This window comes from Dipodomys ordii, unplaced genomic scaffold, assembly GCF_000151885.1.
Source record: "Dipodomys ordii isolate 6190 unplaced genomic scaffold, Dord_2.0 Scaffold81, whole genome shotgun sequence".
Lineage (NCBI taxonomy): Eukaryota > Metazoa > Chordata > Mammalia > Rodentia > Heteromyidae > Dipodomys > Dipodomys ordii.
The window spans coordinates 4251059-4271512 of record NW_012267297.1 but is presented as its reverse complement, the minus strand read 5'-3'; the positions used below and the strand labels follow the sequence as shown (position 1 = coordinate 4271512).

The 20454-nt window shown below is 43.5% G+C and overlaps 1 protein-coding gene across 1 annotated transcript in view; it reads left to right on the top strand.

The window, feature by feature from the left end:
- Window positions 1-20454, top strand: part of Sox5 (SRY (sex determining region Y)-box 5) — a 710484-nt gene that overhangs the window by 506423 nt on the left and 183607 nt on the right. Inside the window, exon 9 of the mRNA XM_013025067.1 lies at window positions 6948-7068. Within this exon, the coding sequence (XP_012880521.1) occupies window positions 6948-7068 (121 nt within the window). The remainder of the gene's footprint in view (window positions 1-6947; window positions 7069-20454) is intronic.

Genomic DNA, 20454 nt, shown 5'->3' with positions numbered 1-20454 from the left:
CATGCATGCAAGGCGAGCGCTCTACCACTGAGCCACCTGCCCAGCCCAGTTTCCCTTGTTGGTTTGTTTTTTGTGATGTGATAATTGTGTTTTTCTTTACTCTGAGTCAGATCTGGCCTCTCTGCCCAGTCTTCCATCCTCTGCTCTATCTTGTGATCTTTCCAGCCCAGCCCTCCCTAGCTTACAAAATTCATTCTCCCCAGCTAAGGCTCTCCAATCTCGACCCTGTGAAGAGCTCTTCCATTGGCTCCCCTCTGGCCCAGTGTTAGCCTGAGAATGGCCTCTTTCCCCTGTGGTTTTTAGTTGCTTGATACCACTGGGGATAGAGTGTCTTTGCTTCCAACCTTTTCTTACCCCCTCTGTATTTGTTGATGTCTCCACCTCTCTGTCTGTCTGTCTCTGTCTGTCTGTCTCTCTGGCTCTCTCTCTTTCTCTCCTGCATACACACACAATCTCTTCACCTAGCTACCTCTGCTCTACATTGATCTGGTGTCTTCATATCACCTGTGTACTATCACGAGACTGCTCGCCATGAGAAGAATTCTACACATGAATGCTATCTGTGAACGAATGATGGCAAATTATCTCTGGGAATTAATGACAGGGTTTTTTTTTTAACTGTTCGTTTGTCCCCAACCGACTCAGAGCCCCTGGTGATGAAGCCTAAATATGAATCCATCTTTTAATCCTGAGTTTCCCAAAATGTCTCCTCCTGCCAAACTCAGTATTCATGGAATTAGGCAACAATAAATGGAGCCATTGAACTGGAAGTCAAATGAATAATAGTAAGCTTCTACTTAACAACTTCACAAAGCGACTGAAGAGTGTCCCAATCATTATTGTGAGATATTAGCTGCTGAGTACTTGGTAGGTGTTCATACTTTCTTTTTTAGTGTGATGAAACAGGTCATGTGTGGGGTCACGAGGTTTTGGAGGGCAGGGCTACTGAAGAGCGATGTGGTAATACCAAAGTGTTAAGGCCTTCTATTTTAAAGTTTTGAAATGTAGAAAGGAGCCTTGTAAATTAATTACAATTTATTCTAACTTGTTAATAACATGCCCCCAATAAAAAGACCAAAATTTGTGACAAAAGTAGTTTATTGAAAGTTAATTAAAAATGTCACACATTTTTAAACCTTAATTAGGAGTTTAAAGGAAATTTTATGCACTAAGTGAAGGAAAAATAAATGAGTCTCGTAGCTATCCGGTACTGGAAATACTCAAAACAAGCTGATACACAGAATGAATTACTAACCCTATAAACAAGTAGGCTTAGAATTTGTCCAGAAAATACTGTAGTGTTTTGATCTACTGTATTCTCTCCCTTCTGAATGGTGGCTGAATTGTAGTAGCAGCAAGCTGAATATTAGCGAAGATATAGTAATACTAGCCAATGCTCGTGATTCACCCAAGTTATATTCACACAGCTGTCAGGAGCAGGGGATTGGTCACTTCTAAACAATTGCTCCTAGGGGAAATACACTTAATTTCTTCTGAGCCTGTTCCTCAACAGCTCCATCCATCCATCCATCCATCCTTCCCTATCTTGGTTCACGTGTGCTTCCGTGGAAAAGCACTTGGTTTAATATTTATCATCCATTCATTCATATTGAACGTCAACCCCAGCAGCATTCAAACTCCTGGCTGAATGAGGCTCAACCAAGCCGTCTCTTTTCTCCCACAATGCACCTCACCCAAGCCATTTAACGCTTGGTTTTGAAGTGTCTCAGCCCGACTTTTCTCTCCCCTGTGCAGGTTCATGAACCACCCCGCAGCAGCATATGTATTGACTGGGGGTTGTAGATAAACTTTATTGAATGGGAAAGAGTGTGCAAGTGGCATAATCCACAAGTAATAATGCACCCATAATGAGAGACTACTGTCTGTGGAGGCCGCTTGTAGCTGTTGAAGACCTGGATTAACCACTCATTGGGGACTGTGTTTATTTTAGTGTTTCTTGTGCGTGTTAATAGCATGTTGCACGCTGTCTTGTGGTGCGCGATAGAAATCTCCTTGCTGCCATGATAAAGTCAGCAGTAGGTTCTGGGTCATTCCTTCAATTCTCCTCCTCCTCTTTTCTTCCTTTTCTTTCCTTCTACCTCCTCCCCTTCCCTCACATTTCTTTCTGTGCTGGAATGTGGGTCCCATCTGAGCTTGCCCTCTACAGAAATGAGGGATTGGAAGCCGTTCACTTGGCCACAAGAGACCAATGTCCTCGGTAGCCCCATGTCTTCAGAATGCCAGGTAATCTGTAGGATCCTGCTCTGATTTAAATGGTGCTCTGATGTAAATGGTGCTACTCTTTTGTATGTTACTAGTCAGGGGGCTCGAACTCAGGACCCAGGGGCTGTTCCTAAGCTTTAGAGCTCAAGGCTAACGCTCTACCACTTGAGCCACAGCTCCACTTCCAGCCTTTTGGTGGTTCATTGGAGATAAGAGTCTCTCAGACTTAACTTTCTCACTAGCTGGCTTTGCACCACAATCCTCCAATAAGGTAAACATTTAGAATAGCCATATTTAATTATTTTTTAAAAAAAAACCTCTGAATGAATTGCAGCTTATAATAATAATGTTAACATTATTATAGCATTAAGATTATGTTAGCAAAGTTTTATTTGAGAGAATTTACTGTACAAAGCTGCTATATAAAGTATACTTGTGCAGTTGTACAAGAGAACAAGGAAATATCTACACAATGGAAGCAAAGGGTTCTTATTGAACATAAATACCAATAGGAATGAAGTTACCAAGAGTAATGGCATTGCACGAGTAAATATGAAGCCTTTGAGGTCTAGAATAAATTGAAAACCACAGCTTGACTGTCCACCAAGGTATCAGGATAATCAATTCAAGTATTTATTCTGTGTTCTAAACATAATAGGGGAAAATAAATGAAAAAGTAAACAAACTCCAGGCAATAGAACAAAAAGAAAGTAGTAATACAACATTATTAAAACATAGCACAAAGATACAGTAATTAAAGCAGAATGGTCATAGAACATGATAGGCAAGCCCATCTATCCATACCAGAAATGTGAAGCCAATTTCTGATATTTCTGGGTTCTTTTTCTATTTCTGTTTGGGGATGGAGAGAGAGGAGAGAAAGGATAATGAATGACAACTTACATCAACTACATGGTGTTGATGAGCAGGTATGGCATAAGGAAACGTACTAGAACTTACTAGAACTGCTGAACAATGAAGAGTTGGGGAGAGAGCTGGGTGTCAGTGGCTCCCGCCTGGCATCCCGGCGACTCAGGAGGCTGAGATCTGAGGATTGCGGTTCAAAGCCAGCCTGCGCAGGAAAGTCCGTGAGACTCTGATCTCCCATGAACCACCAGAAAACCAGAAGTGGAGCTGTGGCTCAAGTGGTAGAGAGCCAGCCTTGAGCTGAAGAGCTGAGGGACAGCAGTCAGGCCCGGAGTTCAAGCTCCAACCCGACCAAATAAAAATAAAGAAAGAGTTGGAAAGAGCAATAGATGAAACTGTGAGTAAATTTCAATATACACATGTGAATTACCAGTTACAGTTAGAATAGACTGGGGTGGGGGTGGGGACAAACGACAGGGACAGTTGTTGAGCTGGGAGGAAAACGGATTGGTGGAGCAGGATGAATGTGTTCAGCGTACGTTATGTGTCCGCATGAACACAGATCAGAATAACCTGCTGAAAGTTTTTAAAGAAGAGGGGATGAGAAGATAAGATGGAGGAGGTGAACTTGATTAGGGTACATCCCCTGTGTGTATGGCTTCATGCTCAAGGCTGGTGCTCCACCACCTGAGCCATACCTCCAGTCTGGCTTTCTGTGGATTCATTGGAAAGAAGAGCCTCTAGGACTTCCTTGCCATGGGGTGTGTTTGAACCCCAATCCTCAGATCTCAGCCTCCTAAGGAGATACGATTATAGGCGTGAGCTTACAGCGCGTGGCTGTGGACGTCATTTTCTCAACTCTTCACGTGTCTGAACTATGAATATCTCTTAGAAACCATGGATAGGTTTATGTTTGATGTGAGGATCTTTTTCTCCTTTGTGCCAAAGTGCTCTTATTAAATTTATGGTGCATTTTACAACCAGAGGCGCTTCGGAGAGGAGCAGATGTGCTGTATAAAATAAAACTCCAGGAATAAGTTGCAGGGAATATAAAGAATATATAATAGATGACCACATCTCCCTGGCCAAGGCGACAAGCAAAAGCTTGTTACAGTGCTGTGTCCCCCTTGTCGACCAGAGCCAACCCCATTCCATTTGATCTTAGCATGTCGGCCTCTTATTTTAGATCTTTGATTCCCTACCTGATTGTTCATCCGCTGCTTCTGTGCTTTCCCCATTAGGGTCTCCTTGCTTTCTTTAACTGTGTTCCACAATGCCGACTGGAATGAGGCAAACCTTCAGTCCTCACCTTAAGACCCTGTGTATTCCTGTAGTTCTCATCAGTTCCTCTTTGCCCCTGTGACAGAAAGAGGTTTAAAGCTCTTTGTGTGTGTGTGTGTGTGTGTGTGTGTGTGTGTGCAAAAAATAAAAACAAAAACGAATCCCAGTTTGGAGTCCTCCAGGAAGCAGATCTACCATGCGTGCAGTCTCTGCCTCCCAGACCCCTTCCTTCCTACTGTACCTCCTTCCCTCAGTGCACTCTTCCCCAACCAGAAATCTTGGAAATAGCTCACAGGTTTACTTTGGAAGATGAGGCCAGATGAGTTCAGGTTTTGATCGAGAAATAATCTTTTATTGGAAGGAAGAGTCAGCCCCAGGTATTTTTTTTAACGTGGTGGTTGTTTTGTTTTGTTGATGATGAGAAATGGTAAGAACTCGTAAGACTCGAGGTACTTACAGTATGCCAAAGTGCTGTGTGGATTCGTCTGAATGAATCTGTAATCATTTTGTCTGTTGAGGTCACTGGCTTTGTAAAATCCCAGCAACCCCTGCTATAACTGAAGCTTCCTGTGAAGGTGGAAACTGAGTTTGAGGACTTAAAAAAAAGTTATGATACTTCAGTGCCTAGCTTAGTTTCTTGTACGTGGTATACATTTATTCAATGTCTGCTAAATAGCTAAATTAATGTGTGGCAGGCTTAGTGAAGAGGAACTGTGTCAGATATGATCTTTAATATATTCCTTGATTTTCATCCGTATACCCTGTGACAGATGTTAGCCAGTAATCACGTTCACAAAGCAGATCTTTTCATAGATTTACTTGAAAAGAATAATCATGGGTATGGGTATCATAGCTAATGACCACTTCAGCATACTCGACGATGAGGACATTAGGTTTGTTTCTTACACAGTCCACAGAAGGCAGAGCTCCCATCCTAGTTTATTTGCTAGCTGGTTTGAAGCCCATATATGAGAACAGAACCAGATAATTAGAACGTAATCCAAAAGCGACAGGGAACGCGGAGATTGTATAGTTCCCGAGTCATTCAGTTGGTTTGCAAACACCAAACAAGAATGGAGAGAGACTGGATTTGAGGCCCTGGGCCTACTCATTCTCTAGCTATGAGAAGGAACTCAGTTCTTGTTGGTACCAGCCACTGCTTCTTAAAGGACTTTTTTATTGTTGTCATAAAGGTGATGTACAGAGGGGTGACAGTTCCGTAAGTCAGATGATGAGCGTATCTCTTTTTGGACCATGTCCCCCCATTCCTCACTCTCTACCAGTTTTTCCCTCCCATCCCCTCCCACAAGTTGAAGAGTTGATTTTCCACATGGGGTCCAGTGAGGGCCATGGGTGCATTTGTGCGCCCTCTGTTCCCCCATTTCTGTGCCCCCCTCACCCTCCCAGAGACAAATAAGTGACCAAACAGAGCAAAAAGAAAACAAAACAAAAACAGCAAAAAGAGAAAAAGAAAAAAGCCTCTTGTTTCCATCTTCTGGAGATCATTTCGATAAATATCATTTTGGATGATCAGAGGTACAGAGGCCTTGTTTTTATGTTCCTCTCCTAATAGAATTCCCCTTTGGCCTCACAGTGTGTGAATGCCTAGAGTCCTGTATCATTTATTATGGCCCCCTCTAATTTAGATCTCGCTGTGACAGATGAGAGAAAACATGCACTGTTGGTCACCCAGAGCTTGGCTTACCTCACTTAACATGATTTGTCTTAGGTCCATCCATTTCCCTGAAAATGGCATCTTATTATTCTTTCTACTGGCTATGTAAAATTCTATTGTGTAAACACACATTTTGTCATCCAATCCTCTATTGTGGGGAATCTGGGCTGTCTCCGTATCTTGGCTATCGTGAATAGTACAGCAATGAACATGGCTGCGCAGGTGTCTTCATCATATCCTGGCTTATTATGTTCAGGGTGGGTGCCCAGGAGTGGTATGGCGGGGACATGGGGGAGACCTGGGTTTCGTTTGTTTGAGGAACCTCCAGACTGCTGTCCAGAGTGCTCGTACTAGTTTACGTTCCCACCAAACCAGTCACTTCGTCACCCAAAGAAGGGGAAAGTCGTCATTGTTGCATAGGTTTTCTTCTGGCTTGTTATTCAAGATTGTTAAGACTTACTCTATGAGTGTGAGAGTTCTATCTTCTGATAGTGAAGTTATCCATAGGATACCAGTTTAGTTTTCATCTCATAAAAAAGGAATTTGTGCTGTGGCCGGGAGATAAAATGGTGGTGTTGGATGGGGGGTGCGGGGAGAGCGGAATGTGAAAAGGGGTGACGTGAATCAAGATGCATTGTATTCATCCACTACTTTGTGAAAAAACAATTCCTCTGTACAACTACTTAAAGATAATAACAAGAAGAAAGAATCCATCCTAACAGATGTTAATTCCGGAGATACACTTCACTTCATTGCCACCTACTCATCATTTTTTGAGCCCTTAACTTTGGTGGAATAACTTAATGTCATTGAATTTTCCTTGAACCATAAACTGAAGGAGGGTGGAAGAGTGAAAGATCTGGAAACTTCTGCTCTTGATTCTCTCTGTCTCGTTCAGCAGGTTCAAGGTCAATTGCCGCCCTTAATGATCCCCGTGTTCCCTCCGGATCAAAGGACTCTGGCTGCAGCCGCCCAGCAAGGATTCCTCCTCCCTCCGGGCTTCAGCTACAAGGCCGGATGCAGTAAGTCCCCCCCCCGCCCCGGGCTGGGCCACTAGGGAAGGGTGGAGAGCGTGGGGTCTGGAGACTGGGCTGGGTTACCAGAAGGCCACACCAAGATGGCGGCAGAAAGGACGTGTGTTGGTGTTTCTAGTAACAGCCTGTGGATTATTCTTGTGCTTCGAAAACCATGATTTGCACTACATAAATTCACTTCTTTATCTTTGGTTTCCATACTATACTAAAACTGAATGCAATTGGAGGGTTTATTTTACTTCTTTATGATGTATTTATTTATGCGGAGGTACAATGGGAACTTGGTTTTTTAATTCTCTTATCCTTAAGTAGTTGTACAGTATATCTAGATCAGAGCCACCCCTTTCAACGTTCTCACCCATCCCTCCCCTAACCCTCCCCTTTGTGTTTAAAGAAGTTTCTATTACCCAGAAAGATACATCTAGATTCCTGAACTTGTTGACCCTCCACCATTTTGCTCCTCCCTGTTCACGCGGCTCAGTTTCTCATTAGTCTTCTCTTCATTTTTTTTTTTTGTTCGTTGTGTAGGGATTTTTGTTGTTGTTGTTGTTGATTGTGGGACTTGAACTCATGGCCTTAACACTGTCCCTGAGCTCTTTCACTCTAGGCTAATGCTCTACCACTTGAGCCACAGCTCCACTTCTGGTTTTCTGGTGGTTCATTGGAGATCAGAGTCTCATGGGCTTTCCTGCTGGGGCTGGCTTTGAACTGTGATCCTCAGGTCTCAGCCTCCTGAGTAGCTAGGATGACAGGTGTGAGCCACCTACACCTACGTGGTTTATTCTTGACTTTTATGCTCAGTCTGGGGCTTGAATCCAGGGCCTGGGTGCTGTCCCTGAGCTTTTGTGCTTAAGGCTAGCGCTCTACCGTTGGAGCCACATCTCCTTTTGGGCTTTTTTTTCCTCTGGATAATTGGAAATCAGTGTCTTGTGAATGTTCTTTACCTGGCTTCGTGGGAACTTCAAACCCCAGATTTAAGCTTCTGAGTAGCTGAGATTATAGGTGTGAGTCATGGCGCCTGGCTTCTCTTGGTTTCGTTGTTAAGTGAACCTTGAACGCTGTCTGCCTCGCAGTTCATTGGTCATCCGCCGTTCCCCAAATCACTTCCAATTCCACTGTGTGTCCTGCGTCCTCCTCCTGGGTCCAGAGTCTTGAATGTTTCTCCTTTGATTTTAGTTTTAAGCTTGGAAAGGAGTGTAGAGGAATCCATCTAAATGCATTGTAGTGTTTCAGCTTCCAGAACACCCTCAACCAATTTTGAGTGAATGACATTTTTCACCAATAGATGATCATTTTTGATGTGATCATGATACCCCTTCATGCTCCGTGTAAACAGGTAACTGTTAATGTTGTGGACTCACTTACATGCTCTATGACTTCGCATCTTTTCCTTCTTTCTTAAGCCGAAAACTAACTCGTCCACTGATAGTTTGAGTAGTAATCTGAAAGCTCATATAGCCAGCATGCCGTCTGTATTCTACGAAGGGAAAAACTTGGAGCACAAATGTCAAAGACAGGCTGAGAACTTGGAAGCCAAATGACTTCTGAAGCATCATAACTCTGATCAAATCACAAATATAGAAAAAACAAGGCCTAAGAAACAACTTTCATTGATAAAAGTAGAATGCCCCTAACAAATCGGTGAAATGATCATTTAGCTATTCATGTGGAATAGTATTTAAGCCAAATCCCACTTCTGTATCTGCTATTAATTTCTCTCATTTGCATCATGAGTAACGGCTGCCTTTGAGAAATTGTACTCAACCATACTGCAAAGCAATTTCACTTTTCCCTTTTAGGTTATATTTTGAATTTTCTCGTCCTGGATTTTAACATTTGTCCTTAATCTTTTAACATTTCTCTATGTTCTCTTGAAGAAATGGTTATAATTTTTAAAATAAATTTATTTGATATAAGTCGATTATAACTCTGGAGTTCTAATAAAAGTGATTAGAATTGAGGAGTATATAATTGAGCAAACAGGTGGCTCAGGCCTCGAATCTAAGCTACTCAGAAGCCTGAGATCTGAGGATGCAGGTTTGAAGGCAGCCTAAGGAAGGAAAATCTGTAAGACTCCTGTTTTTATTTATCTACCCAAAGCATCTAAAAATGGAGCTGTGGCTTAAGTGGTTGAGTGCCAGCCTTGAGCTAAAAAGCTCAGGTAAAGCACAAAGGTCCTGAGTTCAAGCCCCAGGACTAGCAAATGCACCAAAAATGTATTAGTACTTGCTTGATACTTTGTTCTCTGGAGTTTTTCTATTGTTTTGGTGAATACTTTTGTGGATCTGGATTTCCTGTGTTTTAAGATGGAATTCTCAGTCCTAGCTCTTAGCCCACTCATCAGATATGCCAAATTCTGGGGTTTTCATCATGAAATTCCTTCTATCTTCCTTGTGAACCTTGGTTACTAGAATGAAAAATAAAGCACTTGAAGAAGCAATTGTTGTCTCAAACAATACCTGCAGTTTATACATAGTCTATCTAGTTCTCTCTTCTCTCTTCTCTGTGTCTCTGTGTCTGTCTTTTCTGTCTGTCTGTCTGTCTCTCTTCTCCTACCCCCCCCCCCCCCCGCCGCAAGCATTTGTAGAAATATAAGTCCTATTTACAACATCAGGGCTAAAGAGCAACCCAGAGCAAGTGTGAGGCTAGCATAACCGTGCACCTGGAAAAGGTCAAGAGTCCACCCTTCCCTGACTCACATTGGACAGACAGACAGACAGACTGCCTACGGAAACGTACTCAATCTTCATGCAACATGGCACAGAGAGACTGTTCCCCTCCCTCACTGTGCTGCCGGTTTTCAGCATATATTACCCATAGTGGACCTGAAGCGCCTCCATGACCAGCCAGGGCACTTCCTTTATACCCTTGGAAATAAAGCAGAAGAGAGCTCTTCCCACCACTGGGGCAGCCTTGAAACCAGCGTTGTGCCAGACGCTGGAACCACGCAGAAACTCCCAGGCCTGCTGACGCTGTAGCGTTTGGATTGGGTTTAGAGGAGGAGCTGGGCGGATGAGCCCCCTCTCAGCAGCCAGCCAGCCGTTCTGCCTCTTCCCCCCGCCGGGCCCGGCCGCCATCTCCTCGCCGCCTCTGGAAGCCACATGCTTTCAGTCTAGTGACGCGAAGTTGTTCTCAATGGACAGGATTTGTGTCGAGCGACACTGACTGAAGAAAAGAAATGTACTCATGATCTGACTTTTGAAATGGTAACCCCTCTACCCAACACCTTAATAATGACAATGACATTGTATTGAAAGACAGGAGCCAGTGCCTCACGCCTGTCACCATAGCTACTCAGGAGGATGAGATCTGAGGATTGCAGTTTGAAGCCAGCCCAGGAAGAAAAGTCGACAAGACTCTTACCTCCAGTAAACCACTCAGAAAGAGCCGATAGTGGAGCTGTGGCTCAGTGGGAGAGCACAAAGAGGCTAAGGGACAGCACCCAGGCCCCGAGTTCAAGACCCAGAACTGGCAATAATAACAATAACAATAATAATTTGAAAAAATGATTGGCATTCTGATTTATCGTTAAGTAAAAGTGACAGACTACTTATATCAAAAGCCAGGAGTTTTTCACCGATCTATCCATACAGTACACTAAGGAAAACATTACTTTTCCTTAGTCTCTTCCTTTTCTCTTCTTTAGTCTCTGTGTCTTGATAAGTATGTCAAACCAAGGAAAACCTTTAGAGCTAAATATGAGATGCTAAGTGTTCCAAGGACAGAAATATACGTAAATAAACTTACACGCATCATTTGGAGACCCCAGCTATGAGCTGGAACATCTTATTTCCTTTCCTTTATGAAATACAATGGGAGAAAAATATGGGGTGCTGTGCAGATACATAAAATACTCCTTTTTTAAGATGTTTTTCTTGATCGCTAGAATACATCTCACTAAGCCACATTGGGGTAACGTTATAGCCTCACAACCATATACTTGAAAGAAAACCAACGAGATTTCAACCAAAGGAGCTTCTGAGAATGCGGTGGTCTCCCTCCTACTAGTCGCTGTGGATATCCATCCACAAATACTGAGAAATCATGACTCAAATCTCAGATTCTTTTTAGCTACTTGTCATTATGGACATCAGGGACAAAGACGTATATCTTCATGAGTCTGTTACTCTTCTTTCTTAGTAAATTGTGCTTTTTGTCCAGTGAAAGTCATAAGAAAGACGTTAGAAAAGTTTATTAGGAAAAGAATATATTTCCAATATATTCTTTAGCAATGAGTGGGTTATGTCTAACCCAGTAATGGCTCTGTGTGTGTGTGTGTGTGTGTGTGCGCGCGCGCGCACGTGCACGAACAAGTTGCACGTGATGATTGTACTGTTTGAAGTCAGGGCCTGGTCTCTACCCCTGAGATGTTCTTTCTTCTTGGTTGGTCGTGGGACTTGAACTCAGGGCCTGGGCACCGTCCCTCAGCTCTTTCACTCAAAGCTAGCGCTCTACCACTTTGAGCTTCTGGTGTTTGAGTGGTTCATTGGAAGTAAGAGTCCGATGGGTCTTTCCTTCCCTGGGCTGGCTTCGAACCATGATCCTCAGATCTCAGACTCCTGAGTGGTTGGAATGACAGGCCTGAGCCACTAGCAGCCGGTAAGCTTTTCTTTTTTTCTTTTTTCTTTTTTTGACTAAAGGCTAGTTCTCTGTCACTTGAGTCACCTAATTCCTGGCTTTTTCTAGTGGTTCATTGGCAATAATCATCTGATGGACTTTCCTCCCTGGACTACTTTAGAACCATAACCCTCCAATCTCAGCCTCCTCAGTAGTGAGGATTATGGGCATGAGGCCCTAGTGCCCAGCCCTTCTTAAGTCTGAATTCTTGTAAACATGTTAGAATGTAAAAATGATGATACATTAATGAATGGTGTATGTGTGTATATAGTGTTCTCTACAGAGAGTATTCTATTTGAATCTGTATTCATATGTCTGTCTATAACATATATACACATCCATGTCGGCTCATATATGTGCTTTTGCATTATACATATTCATCTGTATACACATATATACAAGGATGTATACACATTGTATCTAGATTCATGCATATATGCATAAGCATATATGAATATATTTTAGAATGAGAGAGAGAGAAATATTGTAAAAGTCACTCGTTTAACCTGTCACTTGTATTCAGAGACCAGTCCAGTCAGGGAATGAAATGGCCAGTCTAGGTGTTCTTTAACTCGTCAGCTCTATTAATCTATTAGCTAAGCTGTCATGTGCAAACATGCATCCTTTCGTAACATATAATTAAAGATCCCAGCCCTAATTTAAATCTGGGGGAAGTCACTCATTTGAGTTGGCAAGCAATGGTGAGAACCCCTTACTAAAGTCTGTCAAACATCATCTCCATAGCTTTGAGGCTGTAATGTCCTATAATGGAGTGTGCAAGCAAATTAGCTCAATTGCCATTTGGATGGTTGAACTGCCCCAGACCCCAAGCCATTTGCTTGTGCTGGAATTCTGAGTAGACTCTTTACCTAGCTAACCTGCGCGCTGTGAAATTTGGGCGGATGTGTGTACTTTTTGAACCCAGACCCTTTGACACCTGCAGGCCACTGGTGTGTTAGAGAGGAGACGTCATCTTCCCGCATTCTGTATAGCTTGGTTGACATCTTAGCAAAAGCTTCTACTTGAAAGAGAGGAAAATGATTCTGGCGGGACATATGCTGTCTACCCAGCATGTTAGACACCAGAGAGACTTCTGCGCTCCACTGGCTAACGCTGCTCAAAAACCATTTCTTCTGCTGCTCACTCCTTTTCCCTCCCTCTCCACCCACCTCCGTCCTCCATCCGAGAGTGGAAATGACAAGGGTAGGTCTATCTCTTAGTCTCGGTAGCTGCAGCTTCCTTTCCCTCTCCTTTCTCTTTGGATATAACATTTCCAGTCTTGTCATTGAAAGCTGATCGTGTAAAATAGTATTTATTGACATGAACTCCAGGAACCAAGAAGGTTTATCTTTTCTTTTCTGCTCTTTTGGTCTTCTTTTCCCCTCGTCTTGTTTGTTCTTTTCTCCGTCTTTGAGGGGGGAGGGGAGGCACAGAAATGGAGGGACAGAGGGTGAGCGAGGCCTGGACACCACGTGGAGCATGAACTCTACAACTTGTGGGAGGGGAGAGGAACACTGGGAGGCAGCCAGGGAAGCGGGGGCATGGTCTGAAAAGAAATGCGTTCACGACCTGACTGAGGTGACCGTCGCCTCTGTCATCACAATAACAAAAAATAAAATTCCATGGGAAAAATAAACAAATAAATACTTGGGAAACTTCGGGCGGTGAACAATTTTATGTAGATGAAAAAGAAGAATCTGTAGGAAAGTCAAAGCCCCATAAAACCAGGCCTTTTCCTATGTTCAGGATCATCAAAACAGTCGTAAAAGAACAAACTTGAGAGTGTTTGGCTCTCTGAAGATGCTTGTTAAACATGTGCCCGAGTTTATAGACACACGGGCGTGCCCAGCAAGATGAACACACCTGTACAACCGGTGCTCCGCAAGATGTGTGCCAAGGTCCTACCAGACTTCTGCAGTAATTCCTAAGGGCACATGGAACACACACACACACACACACGCACACACACACACACACACACACACACACACATGTATGTATGTATTTTAATTCTGAACAAAACACACAGACACTGATTTGACACCATGTTGAGTTATTTTGACATTACATCGTTATTAGAAATAAGTACCTTGGTATTTCATTTGTCCTAAGTGGACCTTATTTTTTTTTCTTTTTTAAACCATTGAACCCAAAAACTTTCAGTGAATATTAGTTTTAAAAAATTATTATGACCTTTTTTTAAAAAAAAGTCAGCAAGTTGTTATGATTGACCTTTCCCATTGCCAACAATAGAAGTGGATAGAACAAAAATTACTTGGTAACTTGGAAGACTAGGTAAAATGCTAAGCGCCAAGCATCAGTGGCTCATGTGTGTAATCCTGGCTACTCAGAACTGAGGGTCATGGATGGAAGCCAGCCCAGATAGAGAAACCCATAAGCCTCTTATCACCAATTCACCATCAAAAATCCAGAAGTGGGGCTGTGACTCAAGTGGTAGAGCACAAAGTTTGAAGACAAAAGCTCAGGCCTAGCACCTAAGTCAGAAGAAGGAGGAAGAGCAGGAAGAGAAGGAGGAGGAGGAGGAGATTGATTCATTTGTATAAACCAGTTGACACCTTTATCAATATCATCTCAGGCATTCAAGTTGTGTTTTTTTGATGTAATTAATCAAATCTCAAACAAGTGAGTGAGAGTGTAGGTCCCACCCCCATTCTGCTCCTTACACTCTACCTAGAAAATTTATTCAGCTTTAATCTCCCCAGCTACAAAGTAGAGCAAGTTTACATATGAAGGCTGGTACCGTGGCTTACCTTTGTAATCTTGCTACTGTGGAGGCTGAGACCTGAAGACTGAGGTTTGAAGCCAGCCAGGACAGGAAAAGTTGGTGAGATTCTTATCACCAGTTAACCAGCAAAAAAGTTAGGAGGAGAGCTGTGGCTCAAGTGGTAGAGCTTCAGTCTGGCGCAAAACTGCTCAGAGACACCACCCAGGCCCTGAGTTCAAGCCAAGGATGAGCAGAAAAACAAACAAACATCTGGATGTGGACACGTGGCTGAAGCGGTTAGAGCACCAGCCTTGAACACAAAAGCTAAGCTAGAGCAGGAGGCCCCGAGTTCAAGCCTCCATACTAGCACACACACACACACACACACACACACACACACATTAGATATGAAACGGTTCTGGCACTGCATTAGATTATTTGTAAATGATGAATAACAAGGTAAGGAAATCCCAGAGAAAACAAAGGTCGGGTCCACCCCTCCAAAGGGTCATCAAACCACACCAGTGTTTATCCTTGCATTTATCATGCATTTCCCACCGTATCTGGAATTAGCCTCACAGTGCCACACCTACAAGAGATGTAACTCAAGATAATAAGTATGCACAAAAGCAGTAGCCCGAGCTGATGGAGGCGCTGGCTTGGTTTTGCACAACCTCATTTCCAGTAGTAGAGCGTGTGTGTGTGTGTGTGTGTGTGTGTGTGTGTGTGTACCAGTCCTGGGGCTGAACTCAGGGGCCCAGACGCTGTCCCTGAGCTTTTCTGCTCAAGCCTTGTACTCCACCACTTGAGCTAAAGCTACATTTCCAGGTTTTTGGTGATTACTTGGAAATAAAAAAAAAATCTCCTGGACTTCCCTGTCCAGGCTGCCTTCAAACCTCGATCCTCAAATTTCATCCTCCTGAGTAGCTAGGATTCAGGCCTGAGACACTCACTGGTGCACGACTTCAGATCTTACGATTTTTTTTTCTTATTTTTACAAACGGTATTTAATCACTTCAGGCTTTGTGCAAGAAGAAATATATCCATATACTCTCCCTGCATCTTAACACATGCATTAATTTTTCAGCAATGTGCTAAATAAAAACCACTGTATAAAGTTACTGATTGAAATACTTAATTGTCTCATGAGAGTAGCTTTATATAAATAAACAGAATTTCCTGAGCCCAACTTAATAACTATGCTGTGCTTACTCTTCTGCGAGGCTTCTGCACAGATTTCCACTTCCAACAGTAATATTAATTTTTAAAAATGGAAACTTTCTGATAATTAGCTCATCATACCCCACAACAAAATCAATGCGTAGGAGTCAAATACCATAAACCACGCCAGGTCTCTTTGCCGGTCCGGGTCTCTGCTTTGAGTTAATGTGTTCATTGTTGAGTGTGGCTGACACGTGGGTCCTATTATATCTGATGCATGCTAATTTCTGATTGAGTCAGCTAGGTCAGCTGACAGACAGGTTGTGGACAATCAGTGCTCCTAGGATCCCCAGATCACAGGCTCAAAACCGTTGACGTGGTGCACTTTTATCAAGCTGACAAAATGGGAAACATGTGTCGCCCCCGTTGGCACACTGTAGTTCCTTTGTTAATAAGCAGAAGGCAGAGGATGATGGACTTGTACCTTTCAGCTTCTATGCTCCGGGTTGGAAAGAACATGATCCCCGGAGTTTATCAACCCAAGACTGGAGGAGAGCTTGGTTTCCACACAGAGCTTGGCAAAATGTTTATTCTTGGGAAGAATGGCTCACTTTCCTGAACGGACACAGTGTTTACATTTCTTTCCCAGGTAGATTAGTGAGTAAAAGTCAGATCCCTGGCTTAAGAATCTGAAGCGATTGGCTTTGGTGAAAGCCACTATCCAGGTGGCTTGGAAGAAATTATTCTAGGTCAGGAAAATACAGTGTTTTTCATACAACATGGATTTGATTTTAGTTTCACAAGATTTATCACAGGGGGGCGGGAAGGGAGAGGTGGTAATCATAGAATTAAAAACTTCTAGAATTGACTCTACCGTGTTTTATTGCTTATAAAACACAGTCACATAATCGATCTTAGGCACTGTAATTCTGAGGGTGCAACTGATCTGTATCAGTAACTAGTCTTTGAGCCGACCCCTCTCCACACAAAAGCAAAACCACCCAAAGCTCTTTCTTTGACCCATTCTTAAGATTTTATTAGAGCAGCTGGGAGCTGGTGGCTCACGCCTGCAATCCCAGCTACTCAAGAGGCTGAGATGTGAGGATCATAGTTCAAAACCAGCCTGGGGCAGGAACATCTGTGAGACTCTTATCCCCAATCAACTACCAGAAAACCGGAAGTGGCCCAGTGGCTCAAGCGGTAGAGCGCTCGCTTTGAGCTGAAGACCTGAGGGACAGCATCCAGGCCCAGAGTTAAAGACCCATGACTGACAAAGAAAAAATGATATTACAGCATAATTATATTCTTGTAGTTTACCCATCCTACTTGCTTCTGAGTGCTTTGGAAGTGAGGGATTCCATAATTGTGTGTAATTTTCCGAGGTTGAGAGTTTGTCAATCGAGCAGAAACTTTCTAGGCTGGGTGTCACCTCGCACCTGCACCCTGCGGGTCTCCTCCTTACCGTACCGTGGAAGTTTCTCATTCGCACTTGCAGACAACCCTCTCAGCGTGCATCCTGGAACATGAGATGTCTGTCAGAAATCTCGAGAGGCAGAAAAGTGGAATGATTTTCCAGAATGTCAAAAAAAAACAAAAACAAAACCCAAGTACTTGCTCAGCCTTATTAACATTCCACGTTAGAACTAATAAAGACCAAGCATCTCACCTTCCACGTTGGTGGGTTTTAGCATGTTCACATTCTTGGGTACACGGTCTCTTGTACCGTTCATTTTCTTCTAAACAATAGCGAGGCAACATTTGGAGTTGGGACTTCAATAGAGCCCTTACTATCATAAAAGCAGGTTCTTTAAGATAAGACACGGCTGGTACCTTTTAATAGTCACACGAAGGAATGCCCACTCCTGTCAGTTGGTGGGGACCGCGCATCTCCGCCCACCTCCCCCCTTCCATCGTTTCTCCTCCAGCTCTCCCCACCCCATGCACCCTCTCAGCATTTTGTGGAAATACTGTGGATTGAAGTCAGGACCTCATGGAGGAAAGTCAGGCGCTCTTCCACCTGAGCCAGACTCCCGGCCCCTTTACGCCCTGGCTAGTTTCTAGGAAGGGTTTTATTTTACGAGGAATCTTGCCTGGGCAGAGGTCTTTTTTCCCTCCAGCTGGAGACAACAAGCCAACACCACTGTCCTGAGCCATGATGTGTTCACTGTATACCCAGGCTTTCTCGCCCAGCCGGCAGTTGAGAGGCTTAGGACAGTAGTGTCATGCCCAGGCATAGAGATGGAGCTTTGTGAACTTCTCTGCCCAGGCTGGCTTCAAACTATGATCCTCCTGATCTCTGACTCGGAAACAACACAGATTACAGGCTTGATCCACCAGGCAGCACTACCCGTCCTTAATGAATGATTCGCTTCGAACATCTATCGTACAATAGATGGCTAGTGGCAGTACTGGAGCTCAGAAAGGACAAGAGACCCTTTGTTCTTTTTCCACACCCTTAAGGGAGTCTCGGATTTCTTCGATAATTAATCCAGGGATGTTCGTTGGTACTAGAACCCTCAAATTTATTGGCAAAGACATGAAAAAAAAATCTGTGCTTTATCTTCTATGTGCAGAAGAGAGTTCCTGTTCTGAGTGGGGTTTCTTAAAGAGTTCATAAATTAATCTCCTCCTGAGCCAGCCATCGAGGTAACTATTAAATTAAATAGAATAAAGTTTTCATTTGCCATGCTACATTAAAAAGCCATAAAATCTATTTCATTTAAAAATCCGTTACTGAAAAAATGTCAGCCTGTGACAAAGCAGTTAAGAGCTAACAATTACTTCTGAGCATCTCTATTTAAGAAAGAAATAACCATATAGTCAAACAAGAGCTGATTTATTAATTTTATTTTCTCAAATAAAATTCAGTTGAAATATTTAGATTTATTTCTTATGATCCCATGGGAGTTAATACGAAATACCAGCATTTCTCATAACGGGATTCTAATACGAAAAGTTCTGTTCTATTCTTGACATATCAAAAAACAAACTTAGAGATTCATCAACTCGATCTTTGTATACCAAGCCTCTTCTTCTTAGTCCTACAAGGTGGCTTAGGAGAATTGCTATAATTCTGACTCTTTACAAGGGAGAAATTGCAACTCATTTTCTTGTATGAGGCAGCAGATTCCAGCTTGCTAGGACTTTCAGGACATCCAAATGGACATTGAGCAATGAGGACAAGACAGGATCGTTCATCTCTTCCTCCACGGACAACATCTCTTTCTCGTTCAATACCTTGGACCATGCTCGGGCGCTCTGAAGAAGTCCTAAGCGCAGTGAAATCTTTTCAGTGAACAGAAATGACTGCCACACTTTGCACAGGAGTATTCTCTGTGATTGTTTGATTTCTAACATCAAATGGTACAGAAATAGTTTCAATCTCAACGTTTACACAGGAGTCAATGGCAGCACACATTGTGGATGTCTGTCCTCTGCAGCGCATATAAAGAAGGATGCACAAGGAAGAGCATCACAGTCCAAGCTACTCCGGGCAAACAATATCATGCAAGATCCGACTCTGAAAGCATGAAAAGGGGGTGGGGGCGTGTCTCAGCCGGTGGAGTGCCTGCCCCGAGTTCAATCCAGAGTAACACCAAAAATTGTAGATTTCCAAAGCACAGAAAAAACATCTGCTGTTACCCCAACCGATCGGTTTCTAGTGGCTTAGGAGAGAAAGTAGATGGTGGGGTTTTAGAGTCTCCATGGTTAATCAGTTGTGAGGAGAAGAATTAATTGAATATCTATTCAGTGAGGCGCCAGTTTCTCACGTTGGCACCATTGAGGAGTCTTCAGTTTAGTTAAGATCAGACATGTTTCCACCACAATCACAGTGATAGTCCTGGAGTACTTCTCATTTTTAGCCTCACCGATTCATCCATTCAACAAATCATCCTGAGAGTCCCAGTGTGGCCCCGGTTGCAGCTTACAATAGTTAATCTTAATTTTCACAGTGAATAGGTGGGAAAATACCCAGGAGGTACCTATGCAATCAGACAGCTCTCACCTAATGGAGAGAGAGAGACAGAGAGAGAGAGAGAGAGAGAGAGAGAGTGAGAGCTGTCAATCCATCAAGAGAACGGAATGGAGGGGAGAGGGTGAAATACGGGAAGCGGGCCTGGTTGCTCCAATCCCTCCTGCAGTTTTCTCCCTTTCCTCTTTCCTGGTTGCCATGATGTGAGCTACTCTTTCCCCAGCTCACTTCAGCACGACAGACTGATATCTCTCAGACTGAACAGAAATCAATCCTTCCTACCTGAGCATTTTCTATCAGTGTTTTACAGTGGGGAAAGAGACACAGCTAACACACACAGGTCTCCGGCTTTGTTTTTTCTCTACTTCTTGGTTTCGATTAAGGGCCTAAGCCAAGCCCGGCCACTCCTGTCCTTTGTCCAGCGATCCCAGCTCATAGAAGAATCTTCCTTTCTCTAGTGACTGCCACCAGCATATATGTCTCTGCTCAGTGGTTAGTATCACAAAATCACACAGTAATTTCAGGGTGCAGATCAAGGGGCCTCATCTGGTGAATGTCCTGGCTGGCACAGACCCAAAGTGGCCCAAGAAATTGCCCGAGAGGACAATGGTTCTCATACTCTTCACTTTTGTCCTGCTTCTTATAGAGCTACTGGTGGGCCATCCCAAGGGTGTCACTGGCATGATCCCTTCGTCCTAATCAGGGCCAACCTCTGAAGACCAGAGTTTCTGGGCTGGGAAGGTGGCTCAGTGGTAGAGTGCTTGCCTTGCATACATGAGGCCCTGGGTTCAATTCTTCAGTGCCATAGACACAGAAAAAGCCAGAAGTGGTGCTGTGGCTCAAGTGGTAGAGCGCTAGCCTTGAGCTGAAGAGCTGAGGGACAGTGCCCAGGCCCTGA